The sequence below is a fragment of the Dasypus novemcinctus genome, chromosome 10, assembly GCF_030445035.2.
Source record: "Dasypus novemcinctus isolate mDasNov1 chromosome 10, mDasNov1.1.hap2, whole genome shotgun sequence".
NCBI classification, from domain to species: domain Eukaryota; kingdom Metazoa; phylum Chordata; class Mammalia; order Cingulata; family Dasypodidae; genus Dasypus; species Dasypus novemcinctus.
This window is the reverse complement of record NC_080682.1, coordinates 85747772-85772505: the sequence shown is the minus strand read 5'-3', so window position 1 is coordinate 85772505 and position 24734 is coordinate 85747772. Positions and strand designations below refer to the sequence as shown.

At 42.7% G+C, this 24734-nt stretch overlaps 1 protein-coding gene across 7 annotated transcripts in view; it reads right to left on the bottom strand.

The window, feature by feature from the left end:
• Positions 1-24734, bottom strand: part of SCUBE2 (signal peptide, CUB domain and EGF like domain containing 2) — a 66572-nt gene that overhangs the window by 8009 nt on the left and 33829 nt on the right. Inside the window, exons 10-19 of one of the 7 annotated variants that reach the window (XM_058305771.2) lie at positions 23540-23656; positions 21899-22021; positions 21337-21453; positions 21029-21115; positions 19242-19346; positions 16885-17040; positions 16293-16499; positions 4550-4720; positions 2061-2228; positions 1175-1336 (exon numbers count right to left, since the gene is read on the bottom strand). In XM_058305771.2, coding sequence (XP_058161754.1) covers positions 1175-1336; positions 2061-2228; positions 4550-4720; positions 16293-16499; positions 16885-17040; positions 19242-19346; positions 21029-21115; positions 21337-21453; positions 21899-22021; positions 23540-23656 — 1413 coding nt within the window. The remainder of the gene's footprint in view (positions 1-1174; positions 1337-2060; positions 2229-4549; positions 4721-16292; positions 16500-16884; positions 17041-19241; positions 19347-21028; positions 21116-21336; positions 21454-21898; positions 22022-23539; positions 23657-24734) is intronic. The other 6 variants (XM_058305772.2, XM_058305775.2, XM_058305773.2 and 3 more) reach the window with 6 other exon arrangements.

Genomic DNA, 24734 nt, shown 5'->3' with positions numbered 1-24734 from the left:
CTAATCTACCAACAGACTAAAACATCATGAGAGGTTGTAAACTTGCAGATACTAAGAAGAGACTAGAAGGCTATCTATAAGGATGTTGTAAAAGAGAAACCTGCCTTTACTGAGGTAGAGACAAGACTAGATAATCTTCCAATCCAAAAATTCAAATGATTCACTGCCCCCATTGATCCCAAACTCCTCGTTTGGAAGACTTCCTTGTTCCCACAGTTTTCTGGCTTAATGATGCTGAATTAGCTGAGACTTACTTTTAGCCTTTACTAGAGAATTTTACATATTGATAAAAAATAAATAGCAAGTCCTTAAATTATTTGCTTCCCCATTCCTATAAAATACAAATCAAACTCCTAAGCATGGTGTTCAAAATTTTCCTTCCTGGTCTGCCTCAGACTCCCTGAGGTTGGGGGTCTCCTGCTGAAAGGTTTTTCACTTTCTTGAGTCTGTGCTTCCCCCAGATGCTCTCTCAGGCTCCTGAAAGCTCTCTGTCCCACTCTCCCCCTCTTCTCCATTGAAACCATCTCATGGGGAACAGATGTGGCTCAAGCAGTTAGGTACCTGCCTCCCACATGGGAGATCCTGAATTCAGTTTTCAGTGCCTCCTAAAGAAGACAGGCAGGGATAATGAGCAGAGAAAATGAGCAGACAATGAAGACAGAGGAGGGAACCTTCTGGGGGGGGGGGGGGGAGATAAAAAATTAATAATAATTTGAAAAACATCTCATGCCCTACGGAAGCCTTTCCTCATCTCTCCAGACAAAGTTAATTGCTCCTTGCTTTGCAGCCCCATACACCACTGCTCTCTGCAGGGTAACTGACAGTGCCTTATTCTGCTTAGCGTCAGTTGAGGAACGAGCAGAGCTCCTGGCACACAGCCGGCCCTCAAACAATGCTTGCTGAATAGGGCTCAACTGAAATTATGCCACAGGAAAGAAATTAAGGTAATTACAGCTTGTGAATGTGCCTGGGGAAGAAGCCAGGATCAATACAGGCAAGGGCCTGTGGGTCAAGCCCTCTCTCCTCCAGCTCAGGCCTGTGTAGCTGGGAGAGGGGTGGCCCTCTAACAGAGTCCCTAAGGTTCCAAATGAACCTGGGACCACTCATCCCCGAGAAGGACCCAGACACTTGCCCTTTTAATCTGAACCCTGAAAAGGCTTAGAGAGTGACCTACTTTTACAATGCGTTATGTTTGTGGAGCCATCAAAGTCAGTTGTAGTGTTTCCTGGACAGGAAATACAGTCATTTTTTCCAAATTCAGGCTGATATCTTCCTGCTGGGCAACGAATACATCGGTGAGTTGTGGTGTTGTAGAAATGTCCAGGTGAACACTGAACTGTTGAGGAAGATGTGGAAAGAATGAAAAAAAAAGAAAGAAAAAAAAAGACTTCATCAAAACAAATGCAAAACAAAAAAGTTTCACAGCTCACGAAATAAATTTTTATGCCCAAATGAAGCAGTGATTTCCTACCAATCTGGGGCTAATCAACACTTAACTTCCCTAAATAGTCAGCTTGGCTGGAACTTGTGACTCATGATGCTGAGAAAACTACAAGGGAACAAAGGACATGTGTATCTTCAAAGAGTTTCCAAGATCATGCAGGGACAGGCGTGGATGATCACAACTGAGGTCTTCACGCAGCGCATGTTTGTGAGTATTGAGAGGATGCAGCGCTATGACGATAGGGGGCTTAGAGCGGGGCTCCCTGGGAAGAGGCAGCTGGGAGGGGTTCTGGAAAAGGACAGGGCCTGTACTGGATAGGGGAGCTCTAGGTGAAGGCACTGGGCTGCAGGAGGGCTTGAAGAAGGAAGCTGGGGATCCTGTATACAGAACCTGCTCATCTCTCAGTCAGCCTGTTGGAAGGGGTCAACATGGCTGGGGGAGCCCATGTCCGGGAGTTCCTATGCTCCCTGTGGATGGCGCTGGGGACCTGGTCTCCTGGCCACTGGGGTACCACACAGGGCACCTCTGGGCTGGCTTTGATCAGAGTTTTACCAGATTTCGTTGCACTCAAAAGGAAAATTCAGTCCTAGAAAAAGGCAAGCTGCCAAGTCCTTACCTCTGGTTTCGCAGTCCTGGAAGGAAGTGGCTCCCAGGTGTTTGGTGGGGAGGCCTCCTCCACAGGGGAAGCAAGAAGTGCGACCGGCTTCAGGCTGGAATGTGCCCAGGGGACAGAGCTGGCAGGGTGCAAAGCCATCAGTGGAGTATTCACCAGCTGGGCACAGACCTGGGGAGACCAATGGCCCTGGGTGAGCAAGGCCCTTCATGAAGCCCTTTCCCTCCTCTCTGCAGTTAAGACCAGACACTGCTTGAGCCCTGTGGCTTTGTCATCCTGTGCTGAGCCCAGCTCCTATCTCAGTGAGAGAACTACATGAACCGTCAACCCTGCTCTGCTGCTGGTCCTGAGTAGGTGATTTGTGTGTGTCTGTTGTTTACACTTGGGTACACAGCGTAGTGCAAAGGTGGAAATCAAGGAGTCAAGTGCCAACTGCTTCCAAAACATGGGGCAGACCTGGGCATGTTTCAGGCTTAGATCTACATACTGCCCAGGCTTCCTCTGCAGTGCAGGAGTGCCCAGAGAGAAGGGTTCGTTGCTCTGAAATCAATTTGATGATTAGACCGAATTGTACATATGAGGGATACAAAGAGTGACCAGAAGAGTTTCTCCAGTTTTACCAGTTAGATGTACTAAGTTACATCTCCTTATACCAAGGTGTGTCTGGCCTACCTCAATTAGTCTACTAAATCCAACCAATCCAGTCCACTCTGTGAGAGGGACCCAGTGACATTGAACTTAAGCAATGATTTATTTATGTATTTAACTTTAGGACAAGAAGCACAGTCATAAACAGTAAAATGATTTTTAAAAGAACATTTTCCAAGTAATTAACACGCCTGAATTGTATATTTGAAAGTGGTTAAAATGGGAAATTTTAAGCTGGATATTAGAAAAAAGAATAAAAACAAACAAACAAACAAAACCACCATAGACCTGTACAACACAAATAGTGAGCCCTAAATGTAAGTTATGGACTATAATAGTATAATTATAACAATATTGTTTCAGTTGTAACAATAGTACCACATGAATGCAAAGTCTTAATAGGGAAAACGTGTGAGTGTGTGTGTGTGGGGGGCAGGTAAATGTAAACGCTGTACATTCTTCATGATTTTTCTGTAAACCTACAACTTCTCTAATTTAAAAAATGAGGGAAAAAAAGCACATGTTCCTCAGGAATGAGCTTGTCATTGGCAAGGTGCTATAAAAATCTGTTGTCTCTTATATTCCTAGTGTCTTCTACCCATAAGTTATAGATATAATGGTATTTAAAGAACCTCACCCAAGGGAGGAGTCTGGAGCCTGTCGTACCTGGGTTCTTATGCCAAATCCTCCACTTCTTGGCTGTGTGGCCATGAGTGAGTCACTTTAATCTCTTAAAGTTGTTGTAATGTTTAAATGAATAATTCATGTAATATAATTAGCATGATGCCTGGCATAGGTAACTACTCAATAAATGTTAGTAATTATTATTATTACTAATATTATTACTACTATAAATACACTTATTTTTGGAGGTACCAGGGATCAAACCCAGGACCTTATATCTGGGAAGAAGGTACTCAACCACTGAGCTACATCCGCTCACCATTTAAATACATCTTAATAAGGCCACATGCAAGAGTGAACAGATGCTCAAAAGTTCCCCCTATCAACTGGCAGTTAGTTCTGGGGTATCATGGCAGGCCAAAGATGTGGTAGAAGTCACATACTCAATCTGAGGACTCAATTATTTTAAACCAGAAACTATTCTGCAGTTGCATTTGGAATCATTTAAATGGGATCTAAAGCTGGGGCTGAGAGTCCCTCAAAAGAAAGGTGCATGGACAGCAGGGGTTTCTCTGGACTTTGCCATGTATATTGTGTACAAACTGCTAGGTCAGATCACACCTTCCATTTGAGCCCACAGTGTCAATACAGCTGGTCCTTTTCCCATGTAATAAAAGGAAGTCATTTAAAAAATAAAATAAATGGGAAATAAGCCCACAGAACCTAACAGAGCTTGGTCTTGAAGTTAACATTTTATAAGAGATGATTAGAACCTTCATGGAGGAGCTTCTAGTTTTAACAAAATAACCGGATGGATTTTATTTTTTTAGTCAACAAGCTATGAATCTGAGAATAAAGCTGAAAAAAAAAAAATCAGACCTACTTTTCCCATTTTAACACATTCAAATAGTCTCTACACACTGGAGATAACTCAGGTCTCAGGGTGTGATATATTTACAGTGAATAAAACTGCAATTGCTACATTTCACTTTTTTTTGTCAATGATTTTATCAATCACACCTTTGTTTATACACTCAAGCAAGCACTGCCCAGCATGTGCGAGGCACCGAGCTAGGCAAGGAGGACCCCAGTGTGGTCCCTTCTTGCAGGAAGCCCAACGTGCAGTGTGTGTTGTCTGGAGTTGAGATGCCACATGGGGCTTCTGTCTAAACAATGACACTGAGACTGGAGGAGTAGGAAGGGGCAGACAGCATCCTTACCTCCACATTCAGACATATTCCAAGCTTCTGGGGTCTTTAGGGCCCCAGGATTTTCTGATCTTGGGCACGGTTCACATGTGATTTGTCCTTCCTCATTTTGGAAGGTTCCATTTGGACATAAAATGCAGCGTTCTTGTGCTCCATCATAATATGTCCCAGCCCTGCAACTGACTAGCCAAAGAGGGAAACAGTCTGGTCAGTGCAGGAACAGAGGCCAAGGAAGGGTGATGTGAATGGTAGAGACGAAGGTGAACAAATCGTGTTGGCCCCATGCTCCCCCATAAAAACCCCCACATGACAGGGTTATGGTACTGCCTCTGCGTTCCCTGCATTCTCCTCCACCATGGTCCTTATTGCCCACTGTTTGATCCATTTACAGGGCTGTCTCCTCCTAGACCATGAGCTCTTTGGGGACAGGGGTCCCAGGGATCCTAATTATTTTTGTAGCACATGCATTTGATGGTTAAAGGGATATAAAAAAATTCTGGCTCTCACTACTTTGCAAAGCTGTTGGAAGAATTATAAAGGTGAAAATCATTCATTGAACACATCTTGTGCTGTGAGAACAGGGAGGAGGGTGCTATTCATTCTGGCTGGCAGCATCCTGGAGAGCTTCCTAAAGGAGGCCACAATTAGGTTGGGCCTTGAGGGATGATAGGATCTCCCCAGATGGGAAAGGGGCAGGTGGCAAATATTCATGAATGACATATGGGAAAAGAGGAAAGAAAGGAAAGTTGGGTTAGATTGAAAAACTTCTTGAATACCAGGTGTTTGGATTTTATTCTGCAGGTAAAGACATTGCAAGGGAAGTAAAAGACCAGAGGCTGTGTTTTGAAGAGTTGACTCTGGTAGCTGTGTGGAAGGTGATCTCAAGGATCTTACAGATGAGCTTTCTGAAACACCATGCTTTATATTTGTAATAAAATTAATATGGTGCAAAGACTAACCCCTGGCAAATGTCTCCAGAAAGAATAAATAACAAGCAAATTCATAAACCATGCTTCAGATTATATTTCTGGTATTGTTATTTAAATGGGGATTTATAGCTCCTTTTAGGGTGTGACTGTGAAGTAAATGTACTGAATTAGGCCCACTACTGTAATATTCAAATATCATCATCATCATAATCATAAAAATAAACTTTCTAAAGGCTAACATCATTTGTGGAGTACTTACAATATACTAAACAACACATGCAAAGCTTTACATACATTATCTCATAAGGTCCTCAAAACAACCCTAGTAGCTCAGTTTTACAGAATAGCAGGCCAGCAAATGAGAATTCGAATAAGCCCTTTCACGTGTCCAACAAGCCAACCTATTGTGAAGATGGACAGAAAGTAAATAAAAGCAAGGCTGTCAGGGCTTCCTCTCACACAAACCATTTCCATTACTCACTCATCTAAAAGGAAAGTGCCCATATGGTGGACAATGGTTCCAAGAACCCCATTAATCATAACTTAGATCAGCATGATCCATTCTGTCATGGTTCCTCTGGCAGAAAACTGAGTTCCTCTGTGTGTGGAAAAGACCAGACCTGGTTCTTGCTCTGGGTGTCCACTCCTCCTCAGAACTACTTAAACTCCCCAAAGTCTTTTAAAGGTTACAGTTTGAAAGGCCTCACAGTCACTCAGATCTGTTAAGATATCTCAGCTGAGTAAAGGGCTGAGAAATGTCCCTCTGGCTGCCCTGCAGTAAAGAAGGCACCAATTCTTTTTCCTCACAGTAAAAGCCCTGCTTCACATAAATTGTCAGTCAAAATTCCATTTTCCTTCCAGAGAGAGAGGCCCACAGAAATACGTCATGCTAAGCACCTTCCAAATAATTTTGTTTCTTTCACAAAATTAAAATAAGCTAAACACTAAAGACTGAAATGTCATGAAAATAGCTCTTTGCAAATGTGCTGAAGATCTGGCCTGAAGAGACCTCAATCACATGTTCCAGTTGGTTCTCTTTTCTTCTTGAGCAGCCAACTTGTTTTGCTGCCCCAGACAAAGGAGTCAATTGCCCCCTGAACACTTCACTATCACAGCAAAGCTTTTGTGTGTCTTCAGTGACCATTAAAATCCCATTCTCAAATCCCACACAGCTGTTTTCTCCCCCTCTTTAAAACAAAACAAAACAAAAAGATAGGAGAAAGCTTTTCTAATGCAAAAGGGAGAGACCAGCAGGGACCAGGATTAATGGCGACAAAGAGGCCTGAAGGCTGCCTTCTTTTCAGCACAGAGGCCTTTGAGTATTTCAGGCTGTGGACAAACACTATGGTCTCTCTGTGGCTAAGACGGTGAACCTAATAAAAGGGGTCACTCTCTAGCATCTGACTGTTTTCTTAAGAATCACGCCTTGACTTCTGAAGGAGAGCCACAAGCAGCCCACTCAGATTCCCAGGGTGTCCTGGAGCTGCTGCTTTGTCATGGCTCAGAGGTGATGGTGCCCCAGGCAGTGTTGTGGCCTCAGGATCCTGGTTTGGACCCGTCAAATGAGTGCTTCAGATTCACAGGGGACAGCAACCCCTTGTCCTGAGAGATTTCTATCCAGGATTTTGCCGTGTGCTCAGGTTTGCTATTTGAAAACATTCCTACAGCTGGAGCAGAAAACATTCCTACAGCTTGAAGCCTTCCGTGCTGGGTTCCCAAACGCACACGTGTGTGCCTAGTTAACATGGGAATTTCACTTCCTTTAGAGTGCCTTTTCCCCTCAGTTTAAATATTCTCCCAAAGATTTGCTCTTTGCCCTCTTTTCTATTAATGATGTCAACTATCCCTGGGATTTCATCTGTTGTCCCTGTGAAGATTTGTTTACTCATTCATTCAAAAAATATTTATTGAGCACTGACTGATCTCCTCGGTATTGTTCTAGGAGCTGGAGAGAACAGCAGACAAGATAGACTTGACCCTGCCCTGATGGGGCTTTCAATTTACTAGGAAAGATAAACTGTCAAATGAATTAACAAATAAATATATAGTAGAATGCCAAGTAGAGATAAGTGTGATGAAGTAAAATAAAGCAGGGTAAGGGGACAGAGTGGTGAGGGCAGAGTTTGTGTGTATGCTACCTTAGAAGGGCGGCCCGGAAAGTCCTCTCTGAGCAGAGACCCGGATGAAATGAGAGAAACTGCTTTGCACTGGTATGGACTAATAGCAAGAAGGCCAGTGTAGCAGGAAAAGAGAAAAGGGCAGGGTAGGAGATAATTTTTTAAAGTAAGCAAGGGCCAGATCATGTAGGTTCTTGAAGGCCAGGGTTAGTGACAATTTCTTGACCTTTGCTGTTTTCCAGGACCACAGAGCTCAGGTAGAATTTAACATTGTCATTGAGAAATTAGACCTTATTCAAAGTGTGTTGGACATTTTGAATGGGGGTATGACATGATCTGATTTATGTTTTTAAAAGAGTGCCTAGCTGTTATGTGGAGAATAGACTAAAAGCAGGCAAGGGTAAGGAGAGTAATTCAGAGCCTATCACAAAAGACTGGAAAAAAGATGATAGGCGATTGGAACAGAGAAGTAATGATGAAGGAGGAGAAAACCAGTTGAATTCAGGATATAGTCTGAAGGCAGAGCCATCAGGATTTGCTAATGGATTGGCTAAGGAGCATGTCAGAGAGGTCAAGAATGACTCTGAGGATTTTTACTTGAGCAACTGGGTAAACAGGGTTGCCATTTGTTGAGATAAGGGAGAAGCAGGCTTTATTTGGGGATAAGAGAGAAGAATAAAAAGTTTATTTGGATACACTGAACTTGAGATGCTTATTAGCCATCCAAGTATTGGTACTAAGTAGGCATTGGCTGTATTGGTAGAGTAAAAGGTAGAATACCTCAGAGGTTTACCAGATGATCCACTGGGGTGTGATCACAACATTGTCACATTTATCTATATTTATTTTTATCCAAAAATAAGAAATAAATGAAGCTTCTCTGATATAGTACATGGTATAAGACTGGCTGCTTAGTGAGTTCACATCTCCGTCACGCACAGGACACATGTGAAGACACAAGATTTCCAAAGAGAAGAGAAAAGAAGAGCAGGCATTCTACAACCCAGAGGTTGGAGAGAGCTGATTCACTCCTTTTTTAATGTATTGACAAGAATTACAGTTTGTTCCTGGTTAAATAAGTTAAATAGATTTCCCAATTATATTTTCTAGTTTCAACTAAACTAACCACCACAAAACAGAGAGCAGCTTAGAATGAGTCCTTTAATTAAAAAACCCTGGACTGAAGATAGTGTCAATGATGCAAGTGTGCATGAACAGCAGGAAAATGCCAGCACCGACATATCTTTTACTCCTAGTACTAGTTCTTTGTCAAGTCACTTCATGAGCTAGAAAGTAACTATTTAATCATTTGACTAGAGTTGGTCCAAGACCACAAGCAATTCAGAAGACAACTATTTGAGAGATGGATTTCCAATCCCTACTATTAACACCAAACTCTGCCACATTGCAAATATTGTACCTTACGATATTAGTCAGTTATTTAAAAAATCTGTTTAATTTTTAACTTATTCCTCTATCTTTTATGATATACATAATATATTTGACAATGGTACAAGTATTCAATTTATAAATAATTAAACATTCATAAATTTAAAAATATTTTACTTTAATTGTATATGTGATTAAAAAAGTTGTTCAAGGACTCTGGGATTGTGGAATCTAGGTCAGAGTTGGAGAAGGTAGTTTGGGAGTTATCAGTTCACAGTGGTATTTAAAGCTATGAGACTGAATGAGGTCGCCTGGGAGTTGTGGAGATGGAAGAGGGAGATAGAGAACTGAGCCCTGGGACACCTAATATTTAGAGATCAGAAAGTAGGGGAGAAACAAGCACTATAATCAAAGAGAGAGTAGCCAGTGAGGTAGGAGAAGAACCAGAAATGTGTGGTATCTGAAACTTATGATAAGAAAGTGTTCCCAGGAGGAGGGAGTAATCAACAGTGTCTGAGAGGATGTCTGCAATGAGTATCAAGATTTGGCAACTGGATTGGCAACATGGAGGTTGTTAGAAAGCTTGAAATAAGCTGTCTCAGTGGAGAGGTTGGGAATGAAAGACAGATTGGCAAGGGTTGAGGAGAAAATGGAAGATAAAAAGGTGTGTTTAGACAACTTTCAAGTAATTTTTCTTTACAGAGGAGCAAAGAAATGAGGCAGTATCTAGAAAGAAGCATGAAATCAAAGGAAAGTTTGTGTGTTGTTGATGATTTAATAAAGAAGGAGAATTCTGAGACAGAGATTTGGTGGGACAACAGCTAGAGCAACATTCTTGAGAAGACCAAGGGAATGGGATCCAAGTGGAAGAGTTGACCTCAGACGCATGGGCTGTTTGTCCATTTGAACAGGAGGCAAGTCAGAGCATTGTGGACAGACATAGGTCAGGAGGAGTGATCTGGGCATGGAGAGGTGAAGTCGTTTTCCTAGACTCCAAGGCGCCTATGGGCATCTCTGCCTCAAAGTCTTGTTGCAACTCAAATTCAGTTTGCCCACAAGAAACACTTCTTTTCTCTTCCCTGCCTAGGCCCTCCCATCGCTCTGGCTTTACTCTTTTTATAAATGGCATCTCTACTCTCCTAGTCACAATGGCTCCAAACCATAGTTACTCTGACTTCTCTTCTGCTGCCTCCCATCAGTCAACTGTAGTGTCCTATAGTTGTGTCCCTTTTGTCCATTCCCTCTTCTTCATCCCCATGGCATTAGGGTCCTTTAGATCCTCACTTATCTGGACTATTGCAATAACCTCCCAAATATCCTATTTGCCTTCTGTTCTTCCTTGCTGTCTATTACATCGTGCCACCAGATTCACTTTTCTAAAGCACCTCTCTGAATTCAGCACTACCTGCCTCAAAAAACTCATTGACTTGGCTCCTGGGATTTCTCTTAGTATATCTTGACCCAATAATCAGTCCTTCACCCCCTGTTCTATATCTGAGTTTTCACCCTTCCTTATGCTCTCTCAAACACCTATTTTCCCCCACTTTTCCGGTAAGTCTTTTCTGATTATTTCTTCCCCAGTGATCATATTCATCTAACCATTCAACCAACCTGCACACTTTTGCTCATTTCCTCCTGCATATGAAACAGAGCTGGGTGAGATTAGGGATACATGGGAACCAGATGCCAGGACCAGAGGCAAAATCAGAAACCTCTGAGCTTGCCCCAGTTCTTTCCTCTTATCTGTCCCCAGTCCAATTTATCACCAAATGCTGCTCATTTTTTCTCCTAAATGTTTCTTTAATTCATCACTTCTCTACTCCATCTAATCAGTATCTCTTACCTGAAGCATTCAAACAACCCCAAATGGATTATTCTGCCTTGAGTGCTGTCTCTTCAAATTCATTCTCCAGTCAGAGAGATCTTTCTAGAACACAAATGTGACCTGGACATGCCCTGATTGAATCTTCCAATGGCACTATGTCACTTAGAGGATAAAAAGTCAAGGTAGCAGCACTTTCAAGGTCTTCCATGACTTGGCCATGCCCTTCCTATTAGCCTCATTGCTCACAATATCCAACTTTGCATTCTAGGCTTAGCAATGCTGAAACTTCAGTAATGCCTAGCACACTTTGCACTTTCCCATTTCCCTAAGCTATCCCTCTGTTGGCATTTTCTTCCCCACTTCCCCACTTTTGCATTTTCTGTGTATCCTACAAAACTCAGCTTTGGTTTTTCTCTCTGATGGGAAGGTTTCTCTAACCTTCCCTGGGAGGGCTAAGTGTGACTTGAGGAATAAAGTCATACTTATTCAGGACTCAGCACCCACCACAGAGTTGGCCTATGGAGGGTGAGTTCGGTATGAATAAGATAGCAAAGTATAATAGCTAGAAATCCATGTGCTGATACCACTCCTAGATGCCCTCACACCAACAGAGCTTTGCAAGGCCGGTCCCTTCTCCACACTCAGGTCTCAGTTCAAATGTTACTGGCTCTGAGAGCCTTCCTGGACGACCCTAACTAAGCCTTCCCTCCATCTTTCTCTGTTTAATTATCTTCACACTTGTAACTTCTGAAATCATTTTTTTCTTTTACTTTTTTTAAATTGTCCATCTCCCTCCATTAGAATGTAAGCTTCATAAGGCCAGGGCCATTGCCATTATGATCTCATTGCTTTTTCCCAAGCACATAGAACAGTGCCTAGAACAAGGTAGGCTCTTAATAAATATTGTTTGAATTCATTTTTTTCAACCCTTACGAAGGAAAGCTACTGCTATTAAAAACTAAATAAGTACTTTAAAAAAAAAAAGATTTATTTATTTATTTCTCTCCCCTTCTCCCCCTACCCCGGTTGTCTGTTCTCTGTGTCTATTTGCTGTGTCTTCTTTTGTCCACTTCTGTTGTTGTCAGCGGCACGGGAATCTGTGTTTCTTTCTGTTGCATCATCTTGTTGTGTCAGCTCTCCATGTGGGTGGTGCCATTCTTGGGCAGGCTGCACTTTCTTTCGTGCTGGGCAGCTCTCCTTAAGAGGCGCACTCCTTGCGCGTGGGACTCCCCTACGTGGGGACACCCCTGCGTGGCAAGGCACTCCTTGCGTGCATCAGCACTGCGCATGGGCCAGCTCCACACAGGTCAAGGAGGCCCAGGGTTTGAACCACGGACCTCCTATGTGGTAGACGGATGCCCTAACCACTGGGCCAAGTCCGCCACCCAATAAGTACTTCTTAATCTCTCAAGAATCTAGGCACTAAAATACTTCCCAGTTTGTCAGGTGCCTGGGTTGTATCTTTTAAAAATCTCAGCAAGTTTTAAAAAACATTTAGTATATTTCTTAAATAATTTGTCTGTTAGCTGGTATTATGAAAGTATAATAGCTAGAAATCCATGTCATAGTTAATTTTTTTTTAACATGGAGAACTTAAAAAATTACTATGGAGCTTAAGGAATTTGTCACTTGGAGAATATAATCACTTTTTTTTTCTTTTTTAACCATCTTGCTAAAATTGATCACAAATGGTACAAAGGGCAGAGGTGGCTTTCCCCAAAGCACCCAAATGGCAAATTAATGAGATTTTACTGTGTAAAAATGACTATAAGGAAGAAAGCTTTTAATTGGTCAGGAGTGATTATGTTTTTTGATGTAACTTGGGACTTTAAAAATTATTTTTTAAGGAGATACTGGAAAGACAAACAATTCAACAGAAAGAAATTAGCAAAGAAAATGGATTTTCTGAGAAGAAATCCAAATGCCCACAGACATACGATATCATGCTTAGTGTTACTAATAATCATGAAACATAAAATTAAAATGACATAGATTTTTTCCTATTAGATTTGCAAAAATTAAAAAGACGACATAAATAACTCATGTCAGCAAGGATGTGGGGTCATAAGAACGAGGCACAATGTTGACGAGAGTATGCATTTATATGGTCTTTTTGGAGGGCAATTAGGCAGTCTCTATTAGAGTTTTAGTATGTATGTCCTAAGGCTTAGCAATTGTACGTCTACAATTCTGTTGTACAGAAATACTGGCCACATGCACAAAGAAGGATATTCACTGTGGGACTATCTGTTACAGAAAAATTAGGAATAATTTAGATGTCCACCAATAGGGTTATGGTTAATAAATACTAGTGTCTTTAAACAAAAAGGCTAAGATGTTTTAAAAAAAATGCGGCAGCTCTTCTATTGGTGTAGAAAGATGTCAGCGATCTACTGTATACTTAAAAACAATACATTCATGTGGTACTGATATATTTTCAAAATATGTTTATTCACATGTATACGTACAGTCTGTTCTCAACACAGCTGCCAGTTACCTTTTAACATGTCAGAACGCTTGTCAATTTTTTGACTAATTGTTATTCCTCTCAAAACCTTCTGTTGGTTTCCTCTCTCACTTAGATTAAAAGCCAGAATCTCCACCATGATTTACAATTCCCTATGTGATCTGGCCCTCTGCTACCCTTTTGACTTCAGCTCTCATGTTTCTGGACTCCTTGAATAGTACCTGGGGGTTTTGTACCTTTGCCTGGACTCCTTTCCCCAGATATTCCCATAGCTTGCTTCTTCTCACCCGTCACATCTCTGCCCAAATGACACTTTGCAACAAGACCTTCCCTGACCATAGTCTACATCTGGGAGGAGCACATGCCTCCTCACTCTTACCTTGCCTGGCCCTTTCTATTCCTCTTCCCTGCTTAATCGTTCCCCATATACCAGCTGCTACATGATATATTTCCTTGTTTATTGGTTTGCTGTCTGTCCCCTTCCTCTGGAATTGTAAAGTCCATGTGGGCTAATATTTTTGCTTGTTTGGTTCACTGCTGTATTCCTGGCACCTAGAATAATACTTGTCATACAGTAGGTGCTCAATAAATATTTATTGAATAAATATATAAAATTTCATTTTTCTATGTGCATAAAAACAAAAAGCAAACTGTTAACAGTGATTCCTGCTAGGGAATGAAATTAGGTAGTTGTGGGGGAGAAGTTCACCTTTATGTATACATTTCTGTACCATTTGAAACATAGTACTTTTGTAATTAAAACGTAAATTTAAAATATTTTAAAGAAAAACTTAACAGTTCCATCTCTCTTTCCAGGTGACTCAAGACACTTTTTTCCACTCTCTTTTGCAGCCATTAAGCAATAATTCCCAGAAAGAACTATCTTAGTCTTCTCTCCATTGTACATACTACCCTATGTTCAGAAAACACCAGTAAACCTGGTCTTTGTAAAGTTCTAACACCATCAAATAGGCCAGGAATATAAGGCATGCGTGCACACACACACACATACACCCCACTCTGTGTCTTACCCTGCCACAAGTCTGCTGGGTAAAATGTCTTTCTAATTAACACATTAACACACCTGACCCTTCTTTACACCCACATCCTCCCTTCAGCAGATGGGATGTCACTGGTAATTCCTTGTGCCATTTTCTCTATATGGCCAAATCTCCAAAATTGCTGTCAGACAGATGGACCCAATTTGTTCTCCTGTAGGCTACAAAATTCATCTTATGCTAGAGGGAGCTCTTGAGGCAAAACATGTTACCTCCCTTAGGAAAAAAAAGTCCTACCTAATTTAGAGTGACAAGCATCTCAGGGACACATTCATGCACAACAGCTACATGAACTGTGCCAAGTGGTCTTCCTAAATTGTTGTGGCCATGGTCATTAGGCCTCGTGAAGTCCTCCCTGAACTTTATCCTTGGGTTTTTATTCCCCAGAAGCATACCCCTGGTAGAACCGGGAATACTCTCAATGGGAGTTGTTCACAGTGCCCCTGACACTATGTTTTCCTGAATTCTTAATCAGACACACAGGCTCCTTCACAAGTTGGCGAGGCCTCTCCCTAACAGGGAGCAAAAGTATGTGTGTTTCGGGAGGTGGGCAGCAGTTTGTCTCTAAGAGGCCAGAAGGGAGGCCCAACTTGCCTACAGTTTCTGCTGCTCACCAGGAAAATAGGGCAGCCACAGTCAACTCTTACCACCTCTCTGGTATGGAAACCAGAACTCTTAGGATTTAAATGAGACCAAACCAACCAGCTGGGTGATTTTTACTCTTTTTTTTTTCCTTATTAAGAGTGTCAGCAGTAATAAAATTTAAGACTATTGGAAACCAGTCCCTGGTAGACAATTGTACTTGATTTTCCCTAAGTTTGGCAAAACAGCAGATTTCAGCTATGGGGCTATTGCTGGCAGTTTTTCAGAATGAGTGCTCCTGGACTCACAGCTTTGCCTCTTCAGAAGCACTGATTTATTACTCCTCATCTCCAGCTTCACTTCTCAGACTTCATGATTCTAGTGACACTTCAGGAAGAATATCAATTTATCTGGAGGGGGCTGGTTATTTAAATTCTCCTTACTTGGGACCACAGCAGACCATCAATATGATCTTGGAGTCAGTCAAGATCAATATCAAGATGATCTTGATCCAGAGAACCTACCCCTCTGAGCTTCAGTTCATTCATCTATTAAGTGGAGGTAATAATACCTACCTCATAAGGCCACCATTAGGATTAAATGAGATAATATGTATACTATGTTGTGCTTGTGACAGATAAGAACTCAATAAATCATTACCATTATTACTATAAAGTCAGACCCCAATTTTCCCCGTCTAAAACTTTTCAGGTGGAGTTTCCCATAATCATCCAGAATTGTCTCCCACAAGAAAAAATCTCGAAATGTACCACCTTGCAACCTCTTGCTGCTTTGTCAACAAAAAAATAGCAAGGAACTGACACTACTGGGAGTCTTTGGCTGAAACAAGGCAGCTGAGTAGCCCCTTGGCCTCCCCTCCGCACAGAGCTACAGATGGGGTTTGCTCATTGCCCCCATCGGTCAAGACAGGGGGAAATGATGAAAGAGGACAGTGATAAGGGGGTATGGAGAAAGCTCACGAGTGTCTAACATCTGTGGTTCTGCCCCAGCCAGAGGATCACATCGCTTCATCCCTTAGACCCTTAAAGGTCAATACTCCATCTTCTCATCAACTCTGCCTCTTCCTTTCTGCCCCTCAAATGAACAAACCTTTATTGGGTGCCCACCACAAGCCAGGTGCTAAACCAGTGCTAAGCCAGGCATTGGGGACAAGAGGTGAGCAAGACTCTCAGTCCCTGGGAAGCTCCTAGTCTAGTAGGCAGGACAGGCAGCAACATGATAGTTATCAGATGAGGGTGTGTCCAGAATGTTCTCTGGAGTGAAACCAGAGAAGGCAGGAGGGCCAGACTTGCTTTTGGTCATTCTTTGTGTTTATAGGGTCATGGCAGTTCTGTGAGCAAGAATGTCCCGGCCAGCAGGCCACTCACCACATTGGTTTTCCACGTGGCCCTGGCCCACTCCACAGGATTCTGCCAGGGGCTCAGATGTTCTGGGAGACTTTTTAGCCACTTCAAGATCCATGCCTGATAGCTGGAGGTGAAATTGCTCCCTTTGGGCAGCTTTCCGGAGTGTGCGGATAGCTTTCCGGAGCCGCTTCTCTGTTCTCTTTACAGTGCAGCTCAGATCGCAAGAAGCTGCAGAAACAAGAGGGACATCAGCAGGGGAGATCAGGCTGCAGCAGGTGAGGATATGCAGACTGACTGTAGGACCCACCAACACCTACAATTCCACGTGGGACAGAATGGGGACACACCTGTAGGTGGACACCTAGCAGGCTGGCAGCATTCGGTTCAAACAGAAATTTGTTGACCAAAACGGTAGCTTTGGGTTTTTATGAAGCAGATAAACTCATCAGGTTCCAAACCAATTCAGTTTAGTTGGGGGTGAAAAAACAAAACAAAACAGGAGATACTTCAGTAGTCGCGCTATTTTTTCCCCAAAAAAAGATGGAAAGTGAAAGGCAAAAGAATAAGCAGCAAGCTGTGAGAAGCCTAGCACTGTAACTGCTTTCAAACCAACCTGTCACCTCCTTTTGGTTAGTTTCAAGCTCAAACTCAACAGTGATAAACATTTCCTTAGTGGTGCTTGGTCGGCCAGGGGTTCCTGAGACTTGCTTGCCAGAGCTGCATGTAAGGTTTGCGTAGTGGAAGCTCTCTTTTACTGAGCTGTGCTTCTCTGTATGAAGAAACAAAATTATCGGAAGCCGAATCCTGGCAAAGCACTCAGTTGAACATTCGCTAGAACTCAGTAAACATTTCATTAAATCAACTCTTAGGGGACTAAATGATTAACTCCAGGTGCCAAGACGTTGCAGGCCCCACAGCTTGGAGCATGATGACATTTTAAGTTTGAAGAGCCAATATTGCCTCCTATATAACTTTGCAATTGAGCTGTTGAGAATTCTTTGCATGGATTAATGTGGTATGCTGCCAACTAACCGCTACATGTGTGGAAGACAAGAGCCAGGGGCCATCTCGCACCCCTCACTTCTGCTGACAGCTGGTCTGCTACGGTGCACTCATGTCCTCATAGTTGGTTTCCTTAAAGCTGGACTGCAACATATAAGCAGGGACTGAGGCTTCAAAGAAGGAATGAGCATAAGAGTAGAAAGGAAACTAACTTCTGCTTTTAGGCAAACTGACCTTGGAGGATTTCCAGCCTGAAGGGAAAGCTGGAAAGCACATCCACAATGATGTCTCATTTTTAAAATAACCAGGAGCAATAAATGGCACGAAGAATCAACAGAACCAAACAACGTCAGGAAGACATCTAGGATGGGAGTGAAAATGTTGCGAAATACAGAGCTTTGCACATCCCTTTTCCTGACTCTGGCCGTTTTCCTTCTCACATGGCCTCCAGTAAATCTGTTAAGTTAACCTGAACCAAAGAGCAGGTCCACATAACATCCACATAATTAATTTGTCTCTTTTATAAAATCTTACTTTATTGAACTGATGTAGTATCTATATTATATTCTTCTCTAAAATCACAAGGATGTTCAAAGCAGCAGGTCATCAGGGGCCAAAGGAAGAAGGCAAATTAATTTTCCCCTTTTCAGACAGCTAACTTAAAATCTCAAACTAAAGCCAATATACATTTTGAACTTATTTCCCTTTTAAATTTCCCATATCTTTATTTTTAAAAAAACCTTTTTACTTTGATATAATTTTAGATTCACAGGAAATTTGCTAAAATAGTACAGTGAGTTCCCATATGCCTTTTACCCAGCTCCCCCAATGTTAACATCTTACATAACCATGGTACATTGATCCAAACTAAGAGATTAACATTGGTACAACAGCATTAACTAAATTACAGACCAAACGTATTTTTAAATAATGCTTTCACCCCACCCCTGATTAAAAACATAAATGGTCACTGTGAAGAATATGAAAAATGCAGAAAAAAGTAAAAATCACCAGTCCTTCTTCTACCCAGATAAAACCACTATTAACGAGAGTTTAGTGTTTTTTCCCTTTTTTTTCTTCTACTTGCACTTTTTCTTACCCAATTTGGATTGTATTACATATACAAAATGTTACCCTCCCTTCTTCCCTTTTAGCATTATAACAAGAACATTTTCCTGTATCCTTAAACATGCCTTGAAAATATAGAAGTAATGGCTGCATGATATTCCATCAAATGGAGGTACCAAAATAGATCTTGATTAGTTATTTAAACAAGCAATTAAAAATGACTAGAGTGAGCGTCATGTTTCCTTGTATGACATTTGAGGGTGGATTGGAGAAACAAGCCTCTCTAATATCTGAACCCCAATTTTTTAATCTCCAAAATTATTCTATGAAATAATAGTAGAAATGTGAGCTGATGCCAAAAGAGAAGTGATGGATTCTGCTCTTTTTCAATAAGGCCACTTCTACTTGGTTGGTTTTGGTTCTGCTGAAGCCAATGAACTTGCTGCCTCCAAAAACTAGATCCAGCAGGAAAGCTGGATAGTAGTACATCTCTGTTCATCAAATATTAATATTTTTGAGCCGAGCCTTTTTATATGCTTTGGCTTATATTTGAAGCAAATTTTAAGATCTAGAAATTTTAACCCCAAAGGATCGCAAACTGCCAATGCACCTTAAGTCCTTATTGACTCCTGTGAACTCAAAGGCTTCCGCAGAGCTCAACTGCACCTAGCAAAGGAAGCTCTGAAGTGTAACCCCAGCATCACACGGGGTCCTAGGCTAGGCTCTTCCCATTTGAACAGAGTCCCTAGAGATCCTGAACTGTTCAATCCCATCCGAAGTGCTCTTGCGCCAGTTGGACAACCATCCAACCCTCCCTGGGAACTCCAGGGAGCCCAGCTTGTCACAGGCCCCTTTCCCAACATGCGGGAAGCTCCCTGTACCAGCCATCTGACTCCGTACCTGGTAGTGCTGGTCGCAGACCCTCGGGAAACAGCTCAGCCTTTTTCAAACTACACTTGCCTTCATTTAGCTTAAAGGTTACACTTGTTCTGATGGTGGCGACATCTTCAGAAAGAAACAAGCGAGAGATGTTACCGTCAGAGGAAAAAGGAATAGAAATACCAGGTGGGCAGTGGCGAGCTACCCATCACCAGGGACTCTCCATGTGCTGAGCACCCTGAAACTTCTTTCCGTTTAGTCTCTCTCTTACCCTGAGACCAAGAAAAGGTTGGAGAGTGGAATGTTCATTACACTCAGACTGGGGACGCCAGGAGCTTCCTAACAGTTACATTTATCCCTCGGTAGAGAGAGAGAGAATCCTACATTCAAATATAACAAAGGAAGGGCCCCAAACAGCCTCAACAGTGAGATGAAAGATGAGGTCATCTTTGTGCCTTCTGGAGAATCCCTCTGTTCAAATTTGGACAAGACAGCTGAAGGAAATGGCAAAGGGCAGACTCTTCTAAATATGACCGTCCTGGGAGGACAGGGCTGAGGAGACTTGCCTGTTCCAGACAAGAACTGGGAGGGAGAGAAAGCCCCACTTAGAGAATATAATGTGCAAAATTCTGTTCTCCTCCTGGGAGCAATCTTAATACCATATTAGGCTCTTGACTCAATGACCTGGCTTCAAACTCCAGCTCTTGAGCTTGTGCTGAGAATTTGAGAAAGTTCCTTAGCCTCCCTAATTCTCAGGTTCCCATCTGTAAAATGGACATAATTACATTACCTACATTGTCAGGATTAACTGAGGTGATACCAAAAAATATATCTCTTTAGCTTACTCCTGGTATACAGTAAGAACGAACTGAGGAAGTGTTAGTTATTTACTTGCCTGGCCTTGGGGTGGCCTAAATCTCCAAGCTACAACTGCTGAGGAATTTGGCAAAACAGATCATGATGTCTGCACTGGCTGGGTCCAAATGTCAGGTAAAAGGCATTGGAAGCTATTGGTTAAGACTCTGAATCCAGACGGTCTGGGTTCAAATCCTGCCTCCACCATTTCCTATCTGAGTCACTTCAGAGAAATTATTTCACTTCGCTGAGTCTCAGTTTCTTTATCTGTTTAATGAGAAAAACTGTAAAATTGCCTCAGAGGAGCAATAATTGTGTGGAATAAATCAGCAATGCAGTGGCTGTCATGTTCTAACTGCTCATTTAATACATGTGAGCTGTTACTATCTTGCTTTAGATCTCAAGCTGTGCTTACACACATAATATGGGCATCAAGAACCATTTCCTCTTTAAGGTGTTCTCAGGACATAACTATCAATACGAAGGTATCTAATCTGTGCGTACGAGGCCTCCTGAAAACTTTGGATTTAATTCTTTGTCTACTGGACACCAGAAAGGGTTGCCCCCCCTGTTCTGCCTATGCCTATTTCCACCGACTCCATGTGTCCAGGCATTTTTTTCTTGCTAGACCCATGAAGTGCTTGGGATACAGGGCATTTGGGAGACCTGAATCTCCGAGTCCCAGAGCTCTGTGGGCCTCTGCCCCATAGGGCCCAGTCAGACTGGACACAGTGCCCCTTGGTACACAGTGGATACTCAGTAAGAGTCTGTTCCATGACTGAGTCAAATTTTAAAGCACCAGGGCTGCCGGCTAGAACACCCTGTAATATATTTGTGGCGATGAGGAAATTAAAAGAAAAGAAAATAAAGCCAACATCTGAGAACAGTGCCCCATGAATGAAGCCTATTGAACACAGTGAGCCCTGGAGAGAACACAAAGATTTGGTAATTACCCCCAAAAGCAGAGTCATTTGATTTTTGCTGTTTGTTCTTGAGAGGAGAGGAATTGCCGCAGGTAACAGAGTAGGCCTCTTGCAGTCCTGACAGATAGAACATGGATTGTCAAACATGTAAGCAATGTGACAGTCTATCCTGGGACCAGCTACAGCCCGCCCCCCTCCCCACTCCACACGGACCAGTAGAACATTCTCAGTGTACAGAGTGTCAGTAGGCCTCTGGTGGAAAGCACCTGACACTGAGAGGCTGGGCTCAGGCCTGGCCCTGACAGGAAGACCTGCCCTGGGGTCTGGGGCCCACTCACCTGAAGAGAGGTGAATGCCAGAGTGACATCTTAGGAAGCACCTGTCTCCTCCACCACTCTTACCACAATGTAGGGACACGAGGGATGAAATGCTATTGGGCAGGAACCCCTTCACTTCTAAGGACAAAACACAGACACTTACGGAAAGAGAAAGACATTTCCAAGTGTAACAATGACAATTGAGTCCCATGCAGCAAAGGCCCCACAATATCAAGAAAAGAAGGGAGAGCTAATGCCCAGCACAGAACACAGACACCAGGTATTATTTCCCATCAAGGTAAAGGAGTCCCTGGTCCACTATTTTTCATGCAAAAAAGCTAACCAGGAAAACAGAAGTAAGCTCCAACCTACGCAGAAGCACAGAAGGAAACACCAAGGAGCCTGCAAAGTATCTCCTGTTTTTGAACTATTTAAAGAAAGGTTGCTGCAGCTATGGGAAGGATGAAGTGGAGGGATGGTCAGCTGCATTTCTGGTCCAGCTGGACATGGGAGAAAGCAGGGAGCCACACCCTCAGGGCCAGCGTGAACCCTCTGGCCATGTCTGCATCTCAGCACCCCTTACCCACACAGTCTTTTTTATTCCAGTGGAGCTTGTACTCAGGGTGGCATTGGCATTCGTAGCTGCCCACTGTATTCACACAGACCTGCTGACAACCTCCGTTGTTGACGCTGCACTCGTTTGTGTCTGTGAAACAAAACATTCTCCTGTGACAGCAGCCCATCGCCAATTCATCTGAAGCTCTCTCCCTGGAGGAATGAGCAGGAGGGGAGTACTGTGGTGGAAATTTACTAAACAAAGGGAAGATGCTGACTGCCTTCAGGATGTGCACTTGGCACCTGCTGACCCCACACCTCACTCCCAATTGGTGGATTTGCAGGCACGAGCCTCACTTGAGTGATTTCTCAGTTCCATTCTTGTTATTAGGAGGTACCAGGTTTGAACCTGAGACCTCATACACGGTAAGCAGGCATGCAACCACTGAGCTATACCTGCTCCCCATCAGTTCCATTCTTGATTAATCCATTAGGGACACTCAATGGAGCCATACTCTACTTTCAGATGTCCAAACTTGGACATTGTAGAGGCTTACAATTAAAACCCTTTCCATCCTTTTTGGTTACATACCAATGGAGAGAGACAGAATTAGGATTCCCCATTTGATAGTTTGTATTATAACAGTTGAAACAGAGAAGGGAAGTATCTTACAGTAACCTACATCAACCTGAAACTGAGTCTAGATTGGAATGAGGTTCCAATTAACCCAGGTACACATCAGTATTTAGGGTCCATTTTCTTGGGGTTGCCTATGGTGTATGTTTTAGTTATGGTGTATGTTTTAGTCATGGTGTATGTTTCAGATGCTTCTCTTGAGCTGATGAGCTTGCTACTATCCTTCTGGGATTAGAAATGAATGGGTTGGAAAGCAGAAAGGAGACAACACTGTCTACAGCAAATTACTAATATCCATTCTTCTTAAGCACAGCACACAAGGAAGTAGGTAGGAGATTTTTAAGCCAGTGGTCCCCAAATCCTGCAGGTTCTCAGAATCATCTTGAAAGCCCCAGATATTCTGAATCACAATCTGGAAAACTATATTCTCAAAGACTTCTTGGGTGAATCAGATGAACAAGGGGAGTAGAGTTGGGGTCATTTGGTTCCAACTCTGATTTATGCCATAGCCTTCTTGACCATAAGGTTATGAGACATCAGGACATGTTGCTAAATGGGCATAGGACAGAGAGATAAGCTCAATGGCCCCTCTTACAGCTCCAAGACCTAACTGTGCCTCAAAGCAAGGTTTTGCAACTGGTTTCTACACCCAGCAGGGTTGTGGGTTGGGTGCCCTGCCAAGCTTTCTCTGAGGACTAAGTCTTGACTGTCTGCTGGGACTTTCCAAAGGATAGGGTGTTAGCTCCTCAGAGACCCTCCCATTCTCTGAACACAACCATGTCAATAAAGAATTCTCAGCTGAAGGAACTCAACTCTTTCTCCTCCACTTCACATGAGATTTCTGTTAGCAAAATGCTTCCCTTGAGCCAATGAGCTTGCTACTACAGTGTGGGGGTTGGAAAGGTGTCTTCCATTTCCCAGTGTGGGAAAATAAATGCCCTGTCTGGGGCAACGTCATTGAGTAGGCTCTGTACCATTCCCTGCCTAGCCCAGCCTCCCCAGCTCCAGACACTAAGGGGCCAGTCTCCTCACCTCCACAGTGGGTAAAGCCGTACAAGGTGTACCCTGTGTTGCAAGCACATGCAAACCTGCCAGGGTGGTTGATGCAGGTGTGGTCACAGGTCCTATCCAAAGAGCACTCATCCACATCTGTAATTTTCAAAGGGAGAGGGGAGCTGAAACCACTCTGATTGACCAAGGAGAGAAGAATACATTTTTAATAAATACCAGTTGCTGACCAACAACAAAAACAATGAAGAGGCTGAAAAAGCATCCATCTACATGGGATTACTGACTTCACTCATGTTAAAGAAAGTGTTGAGAAGCCCCACAATAAGTGTACTCACTGCTAGGGCACTATTTCCAAGTTCTGTTGCAAATTGCCCTACCTGAAAGCTCACTTTATCTCCCTTGTCCAAGTTTATTTGCAGGGCTGAGCGATTTAAACATATTTGAATGAAACCAAATTAGATAACATACCTAAATAACGTACTAGCTAACCATTGTTATTGTAACATTACTGCTTGTAAACCAGCATCAATAATTTCATAAACAACGACAAACTGACAGGATCCTTGGATCCTTGGATTGGAATTAAATCTGGTTCCTATCTCTCTTTGGCCTTCTCAGTTAGTGATCTGGATCCCAGGAGGTCAGCTGATCCTTGATTTTAATGCCCTCTGCACTGAAAGAATGCATTAACACCAATATCCTTGGTAATTTTCAATTGCAGACACTGAAATTTGAGTTTAAGTTTCAAACTGGATCCACTTGGCCAATCCCTTGGTTTTGTTCCACCCCCATGGTTCAGACCCATATGCCCTCTCCCTTCCTGGTTCAGAACAGTCAGATTCTTGGTTTAGCTGAGGTCATGGAAATTAGGTTCAGGAGACCGCATTTGTCTATCTAATTATCTCTCCTTTCCTGGTATGTTCCTCACGTCTTTCCTGTGGACTAGAACTTCAGAGCTTCACTTCTTTAACCCTTGGGAAGGTTTTAACAGATTTACAAGCTGTGTCTTCAAATGGATAAACCAGGCCAGTGCACAGTCGATGAAGGCCAGCTAGGTCATTGCTAGGCCACTTTTTCAACACTAAATGTGTCATGAGAAATTACATTAATAAAAAAACAAACACTTGGAAGGAACTGGAGGAATGAAAAAGCGAAACATAAAAGAGCAGATTCTTACAAAGCCTATTCATCTCTAGATTTTCCCAGAAATTCTGGC